At 36.8% G+C, this 15,447-nt stretch overlaps 1 protein-coding gene across 6 annotated transcripts; it reads right to left on the reverse strand.

Moving 5' to 3' along the window:
- Positions 1-424: 424 nt before the first annotated feature.
- Positions 425-15,410, reverse strand: LOC127855834 (tRNA N6-adenosine threonylcarbamoyltransferase, mitochondrial-like). Of its 6 annotated transcripts, XM_052391705.1 has the most exons (10): positions 15,035-15,410; positions 7,465-7,564; positions 6,713-6,807; positions 5,366-5,428; positions 4,545-4,674; positions 4,145-4,349; positions 2,837-2,982; positions 2,169-2,299; positions 1,705-1,776; positions 425-1,057 (listed from the first exon to the last, which is right to left on the reverse strand). In XM_052391705.1, the coding sequence occupies exons 1-10, from the start codon at positions 15,289-15,291 to the stop codon at positions 979-981; spliced, it is 1,278 nt and encodes a 425-aa protein (XP_052247665.1). In that variant the 5' UTR covers positions 15,292-15,410; the 3' UTR covers positions 425-978. The 6 variants fall into 6 exon arrangements, with proteins under 6 accessions (XP_052247665.1, XP_052247666.1, XP_052247667.1 ...); XM_052391706.1 differs by lacking the exons at positions 6,713-6,807; positions 7,465-7,564; positions 15,035-15,410 and adding an exon at positions 6,468-6,688; XM_052391707.1 differs by lacking the exons at positions 6,713-6,807; positions 7,465-7,564; positions 15,035-15,410 and adding an exon at positions 6,163-6,198.
- Positions 15,411-15,447: the final 37 nt, after the last annotated feature.

A 15,447-nucleotide genomic window follows, 5' to 3' on the forward strand; every position in this document is an offset into this window, starting at 1 on the left:
CTTTTGTAGCAATTTTTGGGGTCAAAGTGTATATTGACCTGACTATGTATTTTTATAAATAAATGTACCATCAAAATCCTTCCATTACATTGAAATATAATGCGACTGATATAAAAAGTGTCATGTCCAACAGAATACACATATTTTGCAGACGTGTTTCTGCCAGGAGTGATTACCTGTTGTAATAGGATGGCAGAACGGTATCTAAAGTGCTATCACTTTAAAGTTAAAATATTTCCCAAGGTAATTAAGCTTATAGGGGATTGTAAGGAAGTATAAACAGTTATTTCCCTTTACAATGATGTTTATATAGAATGTTGATCTTCTTGTTTCTTTCATTGATATACACAAGGATGATGTTTAGTTCATTGAACGGACCGAACATATTTTTAATGAAATCAAACTTAAAAACAAACAACAACTGTTAAATCACTGTGTAAGTTTATTTGTTTAGTTTGGGGGTTGGCCCTTTGGAACAGTATTTCAGTTAGATCACATTGGTCAGTTAACACTTTCACACTTTGCCTGGTTAAGTTAGATTACCAGTACTCAGTGCTCATACTTATGCCAGTAACAAACAACTGCTCTACTTGAATCAGAGCTAAAGGGAGAAAGTCTGTACAATGGATTTCATGGCCACTCCTCACACAGGTTATGAGGCCTACCTGGGATTGAACCCACGATCCTCAAATTTGTAGTCCTGCGCTCTACCAACTGAGCTAGTCAGCCCTTTTTGTACTACAAATAGTTATCGGTATACGCTAAACACATTGTTACTTGTATTTTATCTATATTCGCATAGAAAAGTGGGAAAATAAATGGATAAACCAGGTTTTGTACAATCTGAAATACATAGAAATGATATCAGTATTTGCAAAGAATTTGTACACTTAGACTGAATATGTCATACACCCTGTCCACATTTCTATCTCAAGCAAATTCATAGAATGTCATTTGTATTTTCCATTGTTAGTACAATCACAATCCGAGATCAATCAGCTTGACTTTGATGTGTGCTTTCGTAACTTCCTCTGTTATGTCAGTGCCTAGGGGGGACCTGAAAAATATATAACAAGAGATGTGTTTGTCAGAAACACAATGCCCCCTATTGCGCCACTTTGAAATAAAATTTCAATATATCATTTGGCAGGTTTAGAAATTATCTCCCTTTTAAAGCTTATAACTCCCCTTGGATTGTATTTTTTTTACTTTTACCTTGAAGGAAGACCTTGACCTTTCACCACTAAAAATTTGCAGCTTTATGAGATACACATGCATGCCAAATATCAAGTTGCTATCTTCAATATTGCAAAAGTTATGTCCAATGTTACCGACAGAATGGCATTAACATAGATTTAATTATTATCATGGAAGGTTTGAACAAAAACAGTTTTACAAGTAGGAACATGCTGCTGAAACCACATGCACTTGGACATGCACAAATAAAATGGCTTGCTTAGTTTTTTAAACTTTAAAATATTTTGATAAACCAATGAAATGCAAAAAATGCTTTTTAATTATCATATAACGCATATGTATTATGGGGTGAAATCCCTGGGGATGAAAGTGTATTGCACGCCTACACTTAATAGCAATAACATATTTAAAGTTTGAATGTACATGCTATTTAATCTTAAAAAAGGTTCTCCATACAAACTTATACAGGACTGATCGACACAGAGAGTAAATAAAAAATAGCCCCACCTGTTCCGGTAACAGACAGACTGCGGGTCATCTACAAATCCTCTGCCACATAGATACTTCTCAATACCATTCCTGTGAAAGAGAAAATGTTTGTATTTTATACCAAAATGTAGCTTAAAACTTCTTACTGTTACACAAGATAATAACAGACCAAGACAATACTGTATTGTATAGCTGTAATGTATAATAATGTTTAATTATGTTTTATTCAGGTTGTATGAATTTTATATTAAGGAAATAAGAAAGTAGATTATCAGATGATGATGCAAGGAATAATAATTCTTAAGTAAAAAAGGCCACTTCATCAATGGTCACATCAAAGAGTTGCGAATTGTATGTCTATTGAAATCACTGATTTTTTTAAACAGCATGAGAGAATAATGTTCCAAGACAAGATCTCCTGTCTGGTCATTGTGTGCCAGCTATACCAAGCTATGATTCCATTGTCGGTGCACAATGCATACCAAGCTATCATGATTCCATTGTCGGTGCACAGTTCAGGGGGAGGGACCACCAGTCTTGCCCCGTGAGTAACACACACTTTTTCTATACCATGACGCAGGTAACGGTTACATGCCACACCTCCTGATAAGACCTGAAATCATAGCCATCAAATTAAAAGCGAATATCAATAGCTTATTTAGTCATATATTTCAAAAAATCCTAAGGAATTTCATATTTGGTCAGAAGAGTAGGACAGCAAGGATTTCAATCAAGAAATATGAAACTAATTTTGGTAGTTTACATTATTGCATTCATAATTAAAATACCATTTGCATTCATAAATACTGTATCTTTCCCAGAATGTACTTCAAAACAACAGAAAATGGATTCAGGACTGTTTGAAGCATCGTAAATCAATTTGGAGCTTTACCAATAATAAACCTAAATTGCACTGAAAAGCAAATATACAATTCGGGGTTCTAAAGATTAAAGTTACGTCTTGCCCATCCGTCATAAAGTTTAAAGTAGCCAAGATTGTAAAAAGAAGGAAATTATCTATTTTGAAAGGAAAAATACTGACTTTAGGATACAGACTAAATAACCGTATATAGAGTTCATATGCACACCAGAAAATGAGTTCACAATCTCTTAAAAACAGTTACCCATCACATTAACAATCTCTGCATACCACTGTTTTTGTTTCTGCCAGCAGATTATTGTTATCACAGAAAACCAATGCCCGTTGTAAGGGTCTGCACATATGTCGAAGAATTGCATACTGGAATGAGGCACAGAGGTCTGAAGCGTTGGAAATCACCCCGCTTCCTTCGATACCTTTTATAACATAAACATGCACACTATTCATTGAGCATTTGAGTCATGCTTTGTGAAAAGAAGAGACTTTCTTTAAACAAAAAATAAAAAGCGGAAAGTGTCATCCCTGATTAGACTGTGCATACTGCACAAGCTAATCTGGAACAACACTTTACGCACATGCATTTAACCCCTTTTTCACAGAGCACTGCCCATTTGCATTTCAAATACAAAGATATTAAAGTGCCATGTCTTTAAATACCTGATATTAAAGTGCCATGTCTTAAAAATACATGTATTGAATCACAATAAAGCCTAAGACTACATCATATATGTATCATATATGTAACCAGGATTTGAATTGCATGTTAGCCCCAATTACGAAGTGCATGTGAGATTTTATATCATCCTATGTTAAAATTTACAAAGGTTTCACCCATTTTTTTCAATTCAGACATTCTATGAAATCATGCTTAATATCCTGCAGGGTTGGGGGGGGGGGGTATTCTTGGTCGCTTATGTAACAAAGACAAATTTTGACAACTCAAAATTAAAAACATTCACTATAAGAACTGGTATAATTTAGTTGAATTGCTTAGCAATCAATTTAACATGTATGTTAAAGTGAATAATTCTGAAAATACTAAAATCACATTAAACTTTACATTTTGTGTTAAATGTGCATATTAATGATTAAGTGCACATAAACTTCATGGTATTATGAAATGTCCAAACTTAACAAGAGATGTGTTTGTCAAAAACACAATGCCCCCTTTTGCGCTGCTTTGAAGCAATATATTTGACCTTTGATCTTGAATGATGACCTTGACCTTTCACCACTCAAAATGTGCAGCTCCATGAGATACACATGCATGCCAAATATCAAGTTGCTATCTTCAATATTGCAAAAGTTATCGCAAAACTTTAACCAAGGTTAAAGTTTTGGGACAGAATGACAGAGTGACAGAATGACAGACAGACAGGCCAAAACCAATATACCCCCAATCATTCGATCCGGGGGCATACAAAAATGCTTTCATAGTACAGTATGGTATAGTAAGTCATACTAGGCAACAATGTTAAAGCCATAATTGATAGGCACCTTCTAATTACAACAAGAAAAGCATTTGCTTCTACAGAGAATATCAAAATATAATAATTATTACTATGTTTACTACCAAACCTTGTTTGCTCTCCTCTTCTAAAATGTAGCGCATATAGTGCGACTTGATGCCGTGAAACGAAAAGTTGCAGCTGCGTTTCTTGAAAAATACGTCGGGAGCATTGAATGTATCCCTGTTTCCACAACGAGACAGGTGCTCTATCATTGCTCCACCGCTCTTCCCAGTGCATTCTGGGAGAGTCTTCAGTTTCAGTCTTCTTGCCACCTATAACATTTGCAGCTACATTATTTTATATGATCTTTCTTCAATTCATTTCTTTTTAAATTGTACTAATAAATCAAACTGACCAATAATTAATTCCTATTTGATACTTATGCAAAAGAAGATAACTTCTCTTAATCTTTAATTTCATCTTTACAATTTAAATAACCATTAAAAGCTGAACCACAATTCAAGAACCTTATCAAAAGCGTCGCCTGGTGCGCAATCCGTACAGTTGCCTAGCAACAAGAAGTCGTCAACGTCCCTAGCAACAGCCAACAGACAGTGACCACCGCTGGCTAGAAACACTAGGAATGGGAAATCTATCCTGGAAAGTCAATCAGCATAATATCATTAGGTCTGATATCATTGTTGCACATATCCTTCCTGAATGTGACCATTAAACAACAAAATCAAGTTATTTGCCAGATAGTATTTTCTGATTTTTAGTAACAGTGACCTTGACCTTCACCTGTTTTGCTTAAATGGATTGCAATGCTTGGTCTGCAAATCAGCTACCTGCATGAATTTATTTCGTGCCATACCTGTATCCAAACTGAAATTATTGAGCATCTGCATTTTTCCATAGTAAGCAACAGTAACCTTTACCTGACCATGTCCTATTTGTTATCAAAGCTTTATTTAATACTACTGGAAAAAAACATTAGTTTCAGTGGTAGGGAACTGGAAAGTACTGCATGGGAGGGAGAGACAGACATCAAATAACATGGATACAATTATAGCTACAGTTTTTTTTGACAAGTTGGCAGACCAAAAACAAACTAATAATAATTCAAGTCACTGTAACCTTGACCTTTGATCTAGTGACCTGAAAATCAATAGGGGTCATCTGCCAGTCATGATCAATGTACCTATGAAGTTTCATGATCCTAGGCCTAAGCGTTCTTGAGTTCTCATCTGGAAACCATCTGATGGATGGACAGACCGACGGACCGACCAACATGTGCAAAATAATATACCCCCTCTTCTTCGAAGGGTGGGCATAAAAATCATCTTACTGTTCAACCATTCTTGCTGTTAGGGCATGAGCCTCCATGTGATGTATAGGAATCATGGGTAAACTGAAAGTGAAAGTAGATTAAAATGAATGACTGATCATTTGAAAGTAAAAGTAGTATAAATTTATTAAGTTTTTACACAATTTACAGTTTCCATTTTTATAAACTGATGATTTAATGCAAGGTAAAATTTAAGTGAATTGTGAGTTAAAATTATGACAATTGTTTAGCACTTACTTGTAAGTTATGTCATACCATGCAGTCTCCACAAAAGAGCATAGGTATGCAAAATATAACAGAATTATGGACTGCTTGGATGGTGCAACATTCAGGGCCCATATTCACATACAAATCAAATTCTTAGACTTAAGTGAACAAACAAAGAATATTCATAAAACAGTAAAACAGTTTTAAAGCAGCTGACCTACCCACCCATGCTCCAGTATCATCTGTTTTACAAAGCTCTGTCCCACAAGGCAGCTGACCTACCCACCTATGCTCCAGGACCATCTGTTTTGCATAGCTCAGGCCCACAAAGCAGCTGACCTACCCACCCTTGCTCCAGTACCATCTGTTTTGTATAGCTCAGTCCCACAAGGCAGCTGACCTATCCACCCATGCTCCAGGACCATCTGTTTTGCATAGCTCAGTCCCACAAACCAGCTGACCAACCACCCTTGCTCCAGTACCATCTGTTTTGTATAGCTCAGTCCCACAAGGCAGCTGACCTATCCACCCATGCTCTAGGACCATCTTTTTTGCATAGCTCAGTCGCACAAAGCAGCTGACCTACCCACCCATGCTCCAGTACCATTTGTTTTGCATAGCTCAGTCCCCCAAGGCAGCTGACCTACCCATCCATGCTCCAGGACCATCTGTTTTGCATAGCTCAGTCGCACAATGCAGCTGACCTACCCAACCATGCTCCAGTACCATCTGTTTTGCATAGCTCAGTCGCACAAAGCAGCTGACCAAACCACCCATGCTCCAGTACCATCTGTTTTGCATAGCTCAGTCGCACAAAGCAGCTGACCTACCCACCCTTGCTCCAGTACCATCCGTTTTGCAAAGCTCAGTCTCACAAGGCAGATGACCAACCCACCCATGCTCCAGTACCATCTGTTTTGCATAGCTCAGTCCCACAAGGCAGATGACCAACCCACCCATTGCTCCAGTACGATCTGTTTTGCATAGCTCAGTTGCACAAAGCAGCTGACCAACCCACACATGCTCCAGTACCATCTGTTTTGCATAGCTCAGTCCCACAAGGCAGCTGACCAACCTTCCCATGCTCCAGTACCATCTGTTTTGCATAGCTCAGTCCTAAAAAGCAGCTGACCTACCCACCCATGCTCCAGTACCATCTGTTTTGCATAGCTCAGTCCCACTTCTAGGCTCAATGGCATGCCTGGTTCTACAGTGACCGCTACAGCATCAAGCTCCTGTATAGAAATGAACAAGTTCAATACTATTTATTTAACTGAGTATTTCTGATACAATTTTCTGTGTTACCTTTCAATTATCTGTCTGTTTCAAATATTTCTAATTACTTTAAATAACATACACTTGTGAAAAGCAAAATAAATGAATTTTTTAAACTTCAGAATTTAGTACTGCTACGTTTACACTAGTACAATAAGTAGAAGTAACACGAGATGTGTTTGTCAGAAACACAATGCCCCCTATTGCGCCACTTTGAAATAAAATTTCAATATATCATTTGGCAGGTTTTGTAATTATCTCCCTTTTAAAGCTTATTACTTCCCTTGGATTGTATTTTTTGACTTTTGACCTTGAAGGATGACCTTGACCTTTCACCACTCAAAATGTGCAGCTTCATGAGATACACATGCATGCCAAATATCAATGTTGCTATCTTCAATATTAAAAAGTTATGACAAAACTTTAACCAAGGTTAAAGTTTTGGGACACACGCAATTAATGACAGACAGACAGGCAAGCCAAAAACAATATATCCCCGATCTTTCGATCAGGGGGTATAAAAATCTCATGTCAAATTAATACATGGATAATAAATTTTACCTTAAGCAAACTGGATTCAGTGTTCTAATGTTGTCTACCACAGTTTCTGAACTTACCTTTGGGTGTAGTTGAGCTTTTTGAAGGGCATCTTTGACGATGGTGTCAATGTGTTTCTTATGAAGAGCTTTAGCATACTGAGGTAAGACGCCTCCCAATCTGCAAAACACAGTGAAGATCTGCTGAGCATGGTGCCATAGCAACAAACAGGTACATAGAACAGCATAAAGTAGAGATGATATGAACCTCATTATGGGTCTTAAGCCATATTTAGCAACCAGCGTAGCTATAGATCAGCCTACGCATTTGTGCATGTTGGCAAGAAGCTACCCTGTCATTTCAGTGTTTTTTTCCACCATTTTGGGAATGGGGCCAGGTCCCTTTGGATTGGGAAAAATCGCGGCATTTTGACTGAAAAATTAGTGTTGTTGTTTTGCTGCTAGCAAATGCTTCAAAATTGTGAATAATTTTTTTTTCAATATATTATTGAATAAGGTTCAACTTTTAGAGCTGGTTTGGAGATGAAATACATGTTTAACATGAGATCTATCAAAAGATTAAAAAAAAATTAGCCCTGAATTGGGATTTTTAGGTCCAATTTGGGAAAAACATATACTTTTTTCCATTAGGAATGGGGCCCAATACCGGACCCAATTTTAAACGAAAAAAAACCCACTGCATTTAGTCAGTGTTCTCCAGAAAAATCTTAAGACACCAGTTATATTTTCAAGTTAGCCTGCCACAAAGCAATAAAACTGGTGTATTTGCACCATTTCAATTGATATTTTGGGAAAAGTAGCTGGCATCTTGATAGAATGTAACCAGTGAAATCGCCGGCTGCCGGTGCTTTCGGAGAACACTGAAGTCACCCAAGGTTTTTATTCAAACTAGCAGACAGAGTAGCTCCTAACCAGACTGCTCTATGCTTCCGACATATAGCACAAGACACATTAAGCGTATTGCAGCTCATGTGAAGATCAAGACCTGCTTCTGGGTTAGCTCATTTAATAGAATGCAGTGCTACTGTTCTGGCGGTCATAGATAAGAACTATTAGGCATTACATTACAAGGCAATATTGGCCCCATGGCAGTCCAAAGCAGACACAAAAGAGCAAAACTGTCATCTATAAAAGGAAAACCTGGCTCCAGTGGTAAAAAACCTGTTACAAATTTGAATATATTTTCTAACAAGAAATGTCTCCACACGACATGGATGCCCCCAACTGTACCTTTGTCACTACATAAAAGCATAACTGTGTAAATGTTTTTGAGTTATACATCGCCTTTCTTTTATTAAACTATGAGTTTGCTGCATAACAGGTGTTCAATATTTAAGTTTTGTTGTTAGCTACATATGTCATCTGCTGTAGTTTGTAGATGTTTTTTCTGCCAATTCTTCAGGCCTCGACACTAACAGTGTCCCGGGAACCGGAGACCCCCAAATTTTGGTTAGGGACACCGGTTTTTTGCAGGGTTTTGCGCTAATTTTAATAGGCAGGGTTCCCTGTGGACACCAATCTGTAGAAGTTAGTGTCCATCCCTGAATTCATTGCATTTTTGGTGAAGATCGAATGAAAACTACTTGAAATAGAGAGCGGACACCATGCTGAATGTACTAAGTGACCTAGTTTTTGGCCCGGCGAAACCCATGTTCAAACTTGGCCTAGAGATCATCTAGATACAACTTCTGACCAAGTTTGGTGAGATCAGATGAAAACTACTTGAAATAGAGAGCAGACACCATGCTGAATGTTTAAAAGGCACTAAGTGACCCGCTGACCTAGTTTTTGACCCTGTGACCTAGTTTTTGGACCGGCGAAGCCCATGTTCTAACTTGGCCTAGACATTATCTAGATAAAACTTTTGACCAAGTTTGGTGAAGATGAAAAATACTTGAATTAGAGAGCGGACACCATGCTGAATGTTTAAAACGCACTTAGTGACACCGTGACCTAGTATTTGGCCCTGCATGACCCATGTTCGAACTTGGCCTAGAAATTATCTAGATACAACTTCTGACCAAGTTTGGTGAATATCGGATGAGAACTTATTGCATTAGGGAGCGGACACGAAAAAAGTGACAGACTGACGGACGGACGGACTGACCGACAGACGGTGCGAAAACTATATGCCGCCTGTTGGGGGCATAATTATGTTAATGGTATATACTCATGTAAATGCATATAGAAATTAATTAACTCAAGCAAAGCTTGTGCGTAAACTGTTATAGTAATTTCAACATGTTCTTAATAAAATCTTACTAGCAAATGCAAACCAATAGAATTTACTGTTGAAATTGTATGAATGTATTAAATAGAAGTATCCAAAAATGTGTTCAGTACAATTGTTCCTATGTTATTTTTACAGAGCTGGATATTGTTTCCTGATTCCTTTGTGATTTTGCCATCCAGTATGTCTGTTCCTACATTATTTTGACAGTGCAGACATTGATTCCTTCATTTAGTTGGCCTATAACTTTCGGTCCTATGTCATTTTTAAAATTATGTTTGCAATTTTAAATTAAGTTTAATACAGAACACTTTTGGAAAAATATCGTATGCGGTTACTATAGCAAGAGTCCGCGAATTTAATTACAAAGGAAAGAATATATCCTGGGCATTAAATAATGTAGAGACCATTGTTAAATCTGTCAACAATACTCCAGGCTGTCAAAACTTAGGATATGATTTCCTAAGAGTCACATTGATGTAGGAAGCTGGAACAATTGTCCAGGTTGTACAAATAACCTAACAACCAATGTTTGTCCGAGTCAAATGTACTACTGTAGCTTAGGTACAATTGCTCGTAGGAATAAATGACCAATATCCAGTATTTAGAAATACTTTTTTTGAACTGGTTTGTTTATTGTTCAGTTTAAATAATATGTTTAAAGTTCATTTATTTTGTTAATAATAATGTTTAGCAGATAACACAATACTGAAAATTTCAGACACATAAAATTAACTGATTTTTTTCGTGTCCAAAAATTTAGATACGAAAAATATTGAAAAATGACATGTGTCTGAAAATTAAGGAAAAAAATTAAGGTGTCCGAATATTATAATTATATTAAAATAAATGGAATAAATCAATGTACAACATCTTTTCTGGTGATTAACTCTTCTTTTTTGTGCTTAAAAAACAAATACAACTTCACAGCTTTACTAACTCTTGCCTGACATAATATGGAACAAAAAATCATTCTGCTTCCTTCATATGACGACACTGCTTCAAATGCTGTTGGGTAAATCCATTATTTTCTTCTGGTATACATCGTTATTTACACAATTACACCAATTTAATGGTCTATTACCCTCAAGCATGCATCTGAAAGGTTTTATGAACTTAATCGGGTTGTAAAAATCCATGATCGAAGTGTCACAAGATAAGCAAAAACAGGGCCGAAGTTTGTAGAATAGCGCAGTAAAATAAACTGTACACAAATTACGAGAATTAATTATGGACGAAAACCCATATGTCTGAAAATTAAGAGTCTCGAAAAATATTTATTTTTCTAAAAAAGAGGGTTTACAAAAACTTTAGTGTGGTGGAAAATTTGAGTAATTACCGTACCAGACTCACGTTTAGGGATATTTTAGTGCACAATAACAGTCTAATACACATTTCTTCATTTTATTGGGTTCATGCTCAAAATGTCGCCAGGTGGTGGAAAGTGTGCGGCCAGTCAGGGACTGGAACACCTCCCTTACAGGGCGAGATCTCTCCCAACTGAGCTAACTGGGCCGCCAGGCATCATTCCACCAATCCCGCTTTAGTTTGGTGTTGTGCCATTCTCCCCTGCCTTGTTGGACTTTGTCCTCGAATTCGAGCCACAGGAAACAGTGAAATACTGTTCCCGACAAATCATCCGACAAGTTCTATGGAGAACTGCAAGCTTCACCATCCACCGTTTGGCGCCATTCTCCCCTGATGGCGAAAAGTGTGCGGCCGGTCCGGGACTCGAACCTGGGACACCTCACTTATATGGCTAGTGCTCTCCCGACTGAGCTATCCGGGCTGCCACACATCATTCCACCAATCCCGCTTTAGTTTTGTACCATGACATTCTTCCTTGCCAAGTGGAAATTTGTCCTCGAATTTGAGCCACAGGGAACAGTAAAAAACTGATCCCGACAAACCCACGGGCAGGTTCTATGGAGAACTGCAAGTGTCACGGTCTCCCATTGGGCGCCATTGTTGCTGGGTGGTGAAAAGTGTGCAGCCAGTCAGGGACTTGAACCCGGGACACCTTATTTACAGGGCGAGTGCTCTCCCAACTGAACTAACCGAGCTGCCACACATCATTCCACCAATCCCGCTTTTGCTCGGTAAAGTAATACATGTTTTAATCCTTTTTTCTAATACATTTTGACTTTAGACAGTATCAATCATTAAATAAACACTGCATGCACCTAGCTGCAATAATCAAACTCCTAGCTATTGACCTTCTGGGTAGCTGGGAGTTGAACTGGTAGTAGCATATCTCATGTCAAGTCTACCATATAGAATCAGGGGTTTTCTGCTACATGTGTATTAATGTAAAAAAGGCTGTAAAACAGACATGAGCAAAGGATCAGATCACAAACTGATATTAGAAAAACAAATCCCAATTTAAAAAAAAAAGTGTGTTTTTTTTGGGGGTGTTTAAAAAGTGTCGAATGACTTTTAATTATTAGACTCTATATCTCAATTTTATTTTTTAAACAACGTACACAATTTATAACCATAATTTATATGATATTTTTCCAAAATGGCCAAGAAAAGAACTGTTGTGTCAATATTTGTTGATAAACAATCCCAATTTGATCCTTTTTTTCTGAAAATAACCACAAATTTGCCACTTTTATTGATTAAAAAATCCCAATTTAACCAGACACCTTTTCCAAAAATGGCTGGAAAAAACCTGAAAATCCAGGCGGCACTTTAATAGGTAAAATAAGTAACATAAACTATGTTCTTGCAAATATACACACTAAAAGATCATGAATATCAGGCCTCTTGCAAACACTAAATCAATCGTATTTGCAGGGTTTTTTTTTCCGCTTTTTGGGAAGATAGCCCATGGCTTTGGAATTGGGAATTTTATCGGCATTTTCATGAAATTGGGAAAATAAATTCATTAGCCTTTTTTCCACACGAAAAGTCCACTTATTAGGGAAATACTAAATTGATTTAACTCTTTATAATCATTCAAATTAAAAGACAAAAATCATATAATACTTTGTTAGATGTAATTTAATTAAAATTGAGATAAAATACACATGAGACTTCTTTCTAAAAAAAAAAAAAAAAAAAATTATTATTATTTTTTTTTTGGATATTGGGAATTTTTTGCCACATTTTGGGAAAAAAGTATACTTTTTGCATACATGCCATAATTTTTCAGACCAATTCCGGGACATTGAGTTAAATTGTCCGGGACTTTTGCCGATTTTCCGGGACATGTATAAAATGTAGCAATATTTATAGACATATGCATTTTGATACGTTTTTTTTTGTTTCGCATCGTTAATTGCAATAGTTCGAAAGCCTATCCGAAATACACTTGATCTATTAACGTCAAATTAAACATTACTACTTCCGTTACTAGATACAAGCCACGTGTTTTCAGTGTAAGCGTTCTTAACATAGATGGTGACGTCACTGCGTTATTGTTATTAAGACTGGTGTGTAACGCGTAGTTGTTGATACGCCTTTATTCACTCAGCGATGTTGGACTTCAGATGTGTGAACAACTATCCTTTGCCCTTGCGCAGCGGGAAATAATGACGTAGTAGATTAAAGTCAATTAACAACCACATTAAACAATGCCGCCTTTTCGGTTTGACCGCGAACGTGAGACAATCGAAATGATAACAGGACCCCTGTTAATTGATCGATTTTGACACGTAGCGTAGTCTGCCTATTCGGGTAGGCATTGTCATGGAGACGCTGCAGATATACACAGATTCGAGGTGCAGTTAAGCCTAAGAAAAGGTACATGTATATATGGATTTTGTAAATTCCGGGACATTTGACAGATTTCCGGGACAGCGGGACAAGTTCTTCATTTCCGGGACTGTCCCGGACAATCCGGGACGTATGGCATATATGCTTTTTGGGATTGGGAACATAGCCGAATTTCGGCTATAAAATCGGGCCAAAAAAAACCCTGATTTGTACGCATAAATTTGACAAATTTATGACGCTTTATGTACTCATCAAATCTCAGAGCATTCAAGAACTATGCATGAACCATACACTGGACAGATTCAAAGTTATTTCTGGCTACCATAACTTTAAATGTCGCTTTTATGATTTTTGACTGGCACCACAGGTCTGTCAATACTACTGTGAAACCATTATTAATCGTCAGACAATAATTTTCATAAGTTTCGACAGTCGACCGAACGGCAAATTTAAGATCCTAACGAACAATCATGCTCTATGTTTGAACAAAAACAAACACTGAGTTGAACAATATTTTAAAACTTTGCCGTAGACATGAGGCATTAAATTCCAACATAATCCATGCACACATTCACTGCTGTTTCGTAATCAAGATTAATCCGGTTTTGACACAAAGGGATGTAAATTACACAAGGTACTTAAATGACACATTACACTTCTTTAAAACGCGTGTGCAGTACAGCGGTATCGCATGCGTTGACTTCGTTTATGTAGAATGGTAATGAATTAGTGCTAATTGTTTATAACTTTATTACCCATTAGGTGCATTGTGTTTTTCAGGGGTGTTGCATATTAGCCATCACGCAGCGAATGCCGATGAAAGACAATAAACCAAATGAAAAGATGACGATGTGTGATCAACATGCGTATTTATCACAAATTAATAAAGAATATTTTAATTGCTGTTTGTTGTTTGATTGTTTGCGTTTAACCACACTTATTACTATTTTAAATGAATCAATTTATTTATTTTTAAATTATTGACATTATTGATTTATATACCGGTAGTTTACTTTTTAAGAACAAACACACACATAGAGTTTATAATTTTAATGTTGATATCAGAATAAAAAAGCATTTTATTTGAAAAAAACACTTAACAAACTGGAACCTCTTTCGTATAACACAAACAGTTTTAAAACGGTATTGACAGCATTTTAATAAAAATCATACCAACTAGAATTACGATTGTTATCAGTATGGCAATTATAATAATAGAAAAAGACTAATGGGCAATTGGCTTCGTTGTTACAAACACTCGTTAACGGTTATTTGATCCCACTTGTCCGCTTATCATAACAATGAACGTTTGAATGGCATACATTAAGAGGGTCGATTACTGTCCCTTGATAACAAAAGACTAGTTAATTGGCATGTGACAAACAGGCCCCACCTCCTGCAGTGATTCTCAAGTGTGTTCCCGCATTCGTATGATTTTTCGCAACTGCGATTGATCGCGAATATGTATTACACACAAATCGGATATTGACTGACGCATTTTTTAAAATTTAAAATCAGAAATCGGCGAATTTAAGTGCTAACGAAATCGGCATTTTTATAAAAATGACGAAATTTTGTGCTGTCGAAAATAAATGGTTTCACAGTATATAAACTGTTCGCTGAAGTTTCTATATAATTAGCTAACTGACTTCCTCAATGTTAAATGTAGAAAATACTTACGAGACTGTTGTTTCAGTTTGAGAATGCAATGCGTTCCCAATAATTTCACCTTTTTCGTTTACCACAGCAGCACCTGTATCGTCACAACTTGTTTCAATGCCTAAAATGCGTGCACGGATTTCGCCTTTATTTGTATTGTTTACATCGCGATTTAATGTGACTAACGACCTTATATTTCGTTTAAAACAACTGCATGATGTCATCTTGTTGCGAACTGATTTAAGAACGCAAAATGTTAAATGAATTCTAACTGCCATGGCTAGTCCATAAATCTAAACTTTATATGCCAGAAAAATTAAGTTTGAGATACTCTCATCTTAATGCACGAGTTTTCCAATGGAGGCTGCCATGTTGAAAGTAACCCAGTGTGCACCGCGATCGTCTTTTAGGAAACTATATTCACATTCGACAAA

The sequence above is a fragment of the Dreissena polymorpha genome, chromosome 13 (genome assembly GCF_020536995.1).
Source record: "Dreissena polymorpha isolate Duluth1 chromosome 13, UMN_Dpol_1.0, whole genome shotgun sequence".
Taxonomy (NCBI): domain Eukaryota; kingdom Metazoa; phylum Mollusca; class Bivalvia; order Myida; family Dreissenidae; genus Dreissena; species Dreissena polymorpha.

Coding starts and splice junctions, on each gene's coding strand:
- LOC127855834 (XM_052391705.1), bottom strand. CDS start 15,291: ATGGCAGTTAGAATTCATTTAACATTTTGCGTTCTTAAATCAGTTCGC. Junction 5,429..6,712: donor CAGATGGTACTGGAGCATGG/GTGGGTAGGTCA, acceptor TTTCACTTTCAG/TTTACCCATGATTCCTATAC. Junction 2,983..4,144: donor AGAAGAGGAGAGCAAACAAG/GTTTGGTAGTAA, acceptor ATGTTATAAAAG/GTATCGAAGGAAGCGGGGTG.